A 7,496-nucleotide genomic window follows, 5' to 3' on the forward strand; every position below is an offset into this window, starting at 1 on the left:
GAGAGGATTCTTGGGCTGCAGGGTTTTGGATTAAACTGGGAGTTTGTGGAATCAGGGAAGATGCTAAGAATGGCATTAGAATGTTGATGCCGGAGTTGATGGAGAACGTGAGAGATAGGGGTGTAAGTTAGTGGCGCTTAGCACCAGACTAAAGTGTGGGGCAGGACGGAACAAAACACAAGTCACATGACCTGGCCTGGCCGGACGGATCAGCTAGAAGTGCATTCGCTGGGTGCTGGCAAGGTCTGAACAGAATGGTTTCAGCTTCACTACAGGAAGCATGTCGATAATTCCAATCACAGGTCTATTTATTTATTTATTTTTCAGGATGAGAAAGGGGGAGGATCGACCATAAAATGACTGGTAAACTTGCCATCAGCCTCACCGGAGGACTGTGTATACCATCTTCAGCTCTTATGTCACTTTGATATGAGAAAAAGGTGGAGATCTCCAGCTGTAAGGCGCTACAGAACTATATGCCAAGGTCCAAAAGTAACCAATTTGTAAGGATTAAAAGCAGGACTACTTTGCTAAATTACCGTACCTTTCCCATGGAAGTAATCCTGATAATATCTGGCTCCCCGATCCACGTGCTCGATGCTGAAGTGCTTCAGCCTTTCCTGGCGGAGCTGCTTTTCTTTTGGGACCTCTAGTTCGGAAATACTAGCGTTTGTGCAGTATGGGTTCCAAACCACCTTTGGAAATCCACCTTCACAGCCAAGGCCCAGTCCAGCATTTACACTCGCCTTGGACAAGCTGATATTGCGTTCGCTGGCTCCACCCGTTTCGTTGCGGAAATGAGGACAGTTTAGGAGCAGGTCATTGCAGTTACTGTCACCGAGGTCCAGCTCCAGATTCTCTTTGCCGTTCACCTCCTCAGTGCTAGTGAAGTTTGAATCAAGGCCTCCCAAAGCAAGAGTCCGAGATACAGCAAGTGAAGCAGCTGATGCAGCTGAGGCACCGGTTGTGGTGTTTCTCCGGTGAGGCACAAAGTTTCTGTTGCTCACCACTTCATTGAGGTCAAAAAGTATACTCTGTACATCAAAATGCCCAAAGCTCTTCTGACAAACCCATGGCTTAGTGCTTTCCTGGGATCTACTGTCTTCATGGTCTGAGCTAGATCTCCCTGACTCGTGCTCACTTTTGCTGCTGCGTAGTTTCTTCAAGATGGATTCACCACTTTCGTTCCGAGACTGCTTTTTGCGCGATTTCTCTCTATCTTTATAAATGCTCTTCGGTTCATCCCTCTGAGATGATTCACTTCGACTGTCATCAGTCTTGCTGCTACCCGCAAGATTAAGGTTGGAGGCCATGCTCACATCAGCCCGAAGGAGTTTCTTCAGGCTCTCTGGTGCCGAGCTCCGTTGATCAATCTTCTCATTTTTGAACTCTTTCAGCATATCGAAGAAGCTTTCAGATGACACTCCATGAACATCAATGGATGAAGTGCTACCGTATTCCCTTAAGGGTAGCATTCCACTTCCTTTAAGCTCCAGGCCTCCTTCTGCATCATGTTCATTGAGAGTAATCTCACTGTTACTTCGAACTCTCAGTGGGACAAACATTCTGGCTGGGGACCTCAGCCAGTCATCTTGGAACTCCACTTCTTTTGACTTTCGAGGTATATGGTGTCGGCCTCGGACCCGAGAGGCATGGGGAGCATCTTCATAGCTTGGGCAATATTGCCTACTATGAAAACCTCTAAATTCAGTGTCCACCATGGATCCGTCCAAGTCCCTCACATGACTTAATACAGCATCTTTCGTTACATCTCGCTTCGGAGGCCAGTCAGCGATTCGAGCTCGGACTCCCATTTTTGGCATAGCAGGGGTTGAACTTGCACGGGGTGCATTTTCACCTGCAGAACAAACGTTCCCATTCTGGACTCTGAATGGAGATGCATAGTAATCACATGTGTTCGTACCTGCAAGAATGTCCACTCCACCTATGACAATCCCACCAACCTCCACCGTTTCATTTTGAACAGGCCGATAGCTTGTCATAGTCTATTAACACTCTGGCTCACTGGGAGTAACAGAAAAGTCCCAGTCATTTCTTTCACTGCTGGAAGCTGCTCATTCAAGCTTAAAACACAAGTAATTCCAACAAGCAGAAATGTAATTAAGGAGCAGCACTGCAATATATCTGGATCTGAAGTCTTTTTTTATAATTCCATGTTTCCTGCATGCCTAATTCTTTTACAGCATAAAAAATGTAACGTAGAACACCCAGAGTAGGAATAATGCAGTTGGATGAGGCTCAGTAATTCCAAATATACCCCTTGTGTGTTTCAACACATTTACAGAAGTGTTGCATTTGATACTTTAACCAGATGGTGATCATAGTCATCCTGCAATGAGAACAGAAAATATAAATTACTGATTTATGCTTAAACGCAACCATATATGGAAGACACAGAAATCCTACAGTAAAAAAAATTCCAATTCATTGTACCATTTATTAGCATTTAGGAATGACAAGGGAAATCGGGCAGTGGGGTTGGGGGGGGAGATCTTATTCCATCGGAAGAGAAGTTACCACAAAGATGTGGATGGATACAAGGGCAATGAGTTCACTTCTGAGAGATAAGAGATTGAAGGGCACAGCAATAATGAGTAGGTGTGGTTGATCCATCAAAACTAAATGAGGTTTCAGCCTTTGTCGGATCTAAAAACTCTTATCAGCAGGGATACCTAGTAGGTAACCATGCAGCTTCACTAAAGTACTGCTGGAAACTTTGTAAAGACCAACTTTCCCCAGTGTTTAAGGCTTTGTTTGGAAATGTCATTCCCACAATTGTTTGATTGGAGACGAAATGTTGACACAATCTTGACATTTTCTTTTGAATTTCTTGTGTTTTGGCCTTCACAAACTACAACTCACCTAAAACAAAGTTACCCGAATCCTATCCTTATTGCCCATGCATAGATATCAAAATCCTTCCATATTCATTACCTCTGCAACCATGAGCTCTAGTACACTTTCCCAAAACCCTTCTATTCATCACCACCCTTCCCTGCTCAAAGCCTACATTTTTTTTTGTTCATGAGATATGAGTATTGCTGATCCCTAATCACCCTCAAGACAGTGCTGGTGAGCAGATTTCTTGAACCTCTACAGTCCATGTGGTGTGGGTACACCCACCATGCTTTTGGGAGGGAGTACCAGGATTTTAACCCCATGACAGTGAAAGAACAGTGATATAATGCTAAGTCAGGTGGTGTGTGCCTTGGAGGGGAACTTGCATGTGGTGGTGTTCCATGCACCTGCTGCTTTTGTCCTTCTAGGTGGTAGAGGTCACAGGTTTGGAAGTTACTGTCGAAGGAGCCTAAGAAAATTGCTGCAGTGCATCTTGTAGATGGCACATACTGCTGCCACTGTGGGGCATTGGGAATGAGACTCAGACGTTTACAGCACAGGAGGCCGCCATTTGCTGCATCGTGTCCACGTCGGTAAACAAAGGTCTAACTATACTAATCCTATTTCCAGAGCTTGGCCCATAGCCCTGGAGGCTATGGCAATGCAAGTGAATATCTAAATACTTCTTAAATGTTACGAGAGTTTCTGACTCAACCACCCTTTCAGGCAGCGAGTTCCAGACTCCCACCACCCTCTGGGTGAAAAAATTTCTCCTCAACTCCTCTCTTATCCTTCTACCTCTTACCTTAAATCTATGCCCCCTGGTTATTGACCCCTCTACTACTGGAAAAAGCACCGCCCTATCCACGCCCCTCATAATCTTATACACCTCTATCAGGTCCCCTCTCAACCTTCACTGCTCCAAGGAAAACAACCCCAGCCTATTCAACCTTTCCTCATAGCTCAGACGCTCCAGCCCAGGCAGCATCCTAGTAAATCTCCTCTGCACCTTCTCCAGTGCAATCACATCCCTCCTATGATGTGGTGACCAGAACTGCATGCAGTTCTTTAGCGTTTTATATGGTTCCAGCATAACCACCCTGCTGTTGTATTCTATGCCTCGGCTAATAAGGGCAAGTATCCCATATGCCTGCTTAACCAACTTATCAACCTGCCCTACTACCTTCAGGGATCCGTGGATATGCACAAAGGTCCCTCTGATCTTCAGTACTTTATCTACCTGCCATTCATAGTGCAATCGCTTGCCTTGTTAGCCCTCCCCAAATGAAATGTTTAAAATGGTGGACGAGGTGCTAATCAAGTGGCTGCTTCATCTTGGATGGATCAAGCTTCTTGAATGTTTTTGGAGCTGCACTAATAAGAAGTGGAGACTATTCCACCACACTCCTAGACTTGTCCTTTGTAGTTGATGGACAGGCTTTGGGGAGTCAGGAAGTGAATTATTCGCCGCAGGATTCCCAACCTCTGACCTGATAATTCTGGTCAATGGTAACCCTAGGATGTTAATGATGAGGATTCAGCGATGGTAGTACTGTTGAACATTGAGGGGGGCAGGGGGGTGGCTAGATTGTCCCTTGTTCGAGATGGCCACTGCCTGGTAGTCGAGTGTGTCTTTGAGTAATGCCCCACTGAGCAACATCCAGTTATTCTTGCTTTTGTTAAATGCTTTGTTAAAGGCAAATGATGAGCAAAGCTTGGGCCGGTGTTGGAGGTATGAGAACAGGCTTTTGCAATAATACTGCCCATTCTGTTTACAACACTATAATAAAGGAAAAGTAATTAACTTCTTTATTGTAAAAACAAATTTAACATTGAACAGCTGCATTTCTACTGAATGCACCACACTATATAACCTAAATTTTAAATTAATACTTTCTTTCATCCATTTCCTATCTGTGTTGGAGCTGTGACATGCATGTTGAAATTAGGTCTTTTGTTGATGATTCTTTAGTCTAACAGGGAAGGAAATATCCCAGGAAGCCAGTTGTAGGGTTAAGGAGACCAGGCGGGGAACAGCCTTTGACTGAGTTGAACTGCACACATAGATAAAGATCAGGGTAATGTAGAAGCGACTCAAGTAGCAGTAGTGTTTGTCTAATACAGTATGCTTCACTTAATTCATTATAATAATGGCTCTTTCCACTCCCAAAGGGAGTAGTGTACGCTGAATCTGGAGATACCTTACCATGAGTACTGTCCATGACAAACGATTCTCTCACTGTTAATGACACTGACAAATTTAAAACTGCTGACCTCAAGACCCAACGGCATTAAAGATCCAGGAAAATGCAGATTATGTGAGCAGCCAATGATTAGACACTTCCTGTACTTGGCAGCTTTGTGTGTAAATTTGATTCTTTCATGATAGAAGCACACAGAACCAGCTCCTTGTCTATTCTCCAGCATGCACGGGACAATCACTGACTGAAAAATTAACTAATCTATTTGGAAATAAATTTAATTGCGATTCGTCATAGTAGCTCAGTGATGAGTACAATTTGTTACTGAAATCAATCTTTACAATAATGTTTGCACATGGCCCAATGCCTAATTCGGTCTCCAACTTAGAAAGTAGGCTCCAATAGGAGTGGGGCAAAAGTGACAGTAAGTTGCAAAGTAAAATCAGGAACAGTGGTACACTGACACTGTGATCTCTGAGTACTGCTCTCCTGCAACAAAAATAATAAGGCTGAAGTGAGTGTCTTGGGTCAAATCCAGGATTATAAACCAGGGGTTTCCTCCCCAAAGTACACAGGATGCAGACAGCTGTGCCAGTGGCTGGAAACTGAAGACCTAAAAGGTTACACCTTATTTAGACTGCTACATGCACTTCTGCAAAACTCCAAAATATCTCATGCCTCGGATTTGCCTGATCAGGCTGCAGTACATTCAGGGCATTGATAACTTGATGCTGTACAGAACAACTGCATACACAGAACTGGTGGGCAGGAAAAGACCAGCTAGTCCATCAAGCCTGCCCACATCACAATTCAAAGCACCATGACAAAATACCTCCTCCCTTCCTCTCCCAAGCGTAATCTCCTGGGAGAGTTTTTTTTTTAAAAAAAGCATTAAACAAAACACAGACATCAATCAGGAAGAGAAAAAGGAAAATTGAGGAGTGGGGGAAGAAAGCAAATGTTTTAGAGAAAAATCTTAAGGGAACGGTCCAGGGTAAGGAGGAAAGCGACAAGACTGAAGGAGTTAGGGAGAGGTCTAGAGTGCAAGACCAGAGTGAGTAAAGACACAGCCGTTGGAGAAAGCAGGAACAAGAGCCCAGGTGTGATAAGGGCCTGGTCAGAAATGGCTGGTGGAGATCAGCGAGGCCAGGATGAACAAGGCAACATGCTGAACACAACAAAGTTACATTTAAATAAGTATAAATTAATTTGTTTTTAAAATCAACAAAATTTAGAATTCTGGAGGCCTGAGAATGGGTTTCCCGATCTGTCTGCTAAGAGGAGAGGGGCTGAATGAAAGACCGCAACCCCGCCAAACCCAAGACAATGGAATAGAAATTAGAACACATTCAAACACAGAAAACGTGAGGCCTAAAGTTTTCTGCTTACATCATTTCTCATGACTGCCTTATCAAACTGCAGCTGAACAGATTTTGAGCAGATCTGATTTGAGATTGTTATAAAGTTCTCAACTGGGCAGGGTAGAAGATGAGAAAAGCATTTTATCTTTCAAAGCCTGGACTCAGTGGCTATAAGTTGGTTTCCTCAATTACAAACTGCCAATTACATACCACACTATTAGTCTGCTATCTGGCCAAATTTACATTTGTAATACTGCAATTGTAGACCAAACACTAGAATTCTTCCAAATGCACTCAGACCAGTATCATGTGTTGCAATAAACCTAGCATCCATTCACATTTGCCAAAAGTGCTTTTGGACTGCATCACTATAAAGATGGCCAGTCTTTTGAACACACATTTGGAGTTTTACGATAAGAAGCAGTTGAGGGAACAGCTATCTTCTGGGTCCCAGAATGTACCGACCCAGCATCAAAAACAAAAAAAATGTCGGAAATACTCAGCAGGTCAGGCAGCATCTGTGGAAAGAAGCAGAGTTAACGTTTTGGGTCATGATTACCTTTCATCGGAACTTTAAAAACTCTTGCATTTCTATCTTGCTTAAGTCAGTGCTTCTGCTAGCTTAAAAACTCCTACATTTTTATCTTTCTTCAGTTCTGATGAAAGGTCATCTCGACCTGAAACATTAACTTTGCTTCTCTCCACAGATGCCACCTGACCTGATCGATATTTCCAGCTCTGTTTTTATTTCTGATTTCCAGCATCCACAGTAGTTTGCTTTTGTGTTAAGGTCCAGCACCAATATTGCAAGTAACGTGTACTAGTTCATCACTCCTGTGTTACCTTATTTAACGATTATGTATTTTCTGAGTATTATTAGGAAGCTGCAAAGGGCTGCAGTACCTATACAGTGCAGGAGGCCATTCAGCCCATCGAGTCTGTACTGGCTCTCAAAGAGCATTCCACCTAGTCCTACTCCCTTGCCTTATCCCTGTAACCTCGCACATTCTCTCCTTTCAGGTAGAAATCCAATTCCCTTTTGAATACCCTCAATCAAACCTGCCTCCATCACCCT

General features: G+C 43.6%; 1 protein-coding gene across 1 annotated transcript in view; it reads right to left on the minus strand.

Moving 5' to 3' along the window:
• The window catches only part of sipa1l3 (signal-induced proliferation-associated 1 like 3), a 150,679-nt gene that overhangs the window by 88,230 nt on the left and 54,953 nt on the right, over positions 1 to 7,496 (minus strand). The window contains exon 3 of the mRNA XM_078533365.1: positions 545 to 2,350. Coding sequence (XP_078389491.1) covers positions 545 to 2,003 — 1,459 coding nt within the window. The 5' untranslated portion in view covers positions 2,004 to 2,350. The remainder of the gene's footprint in view (positions 1 to 544; positions 2,351 to 7,496) is intronic.

This window comes from Cetorhinus maximus, chromosome 32 (assembly GCF_964194155.1).
Source record: "Cetorhinus maximus chromosome 32, sCetMax3.hap1.1, whole genome shotgun sequence".
Taxonomy (NCBI): domain Eukaryota; kingdom Metazoa; phylum Chordata; class Chondrichthyes; order Lamniformes; family Cetorhinidae; genus Cetorhinus; species Cetorhinus maximus.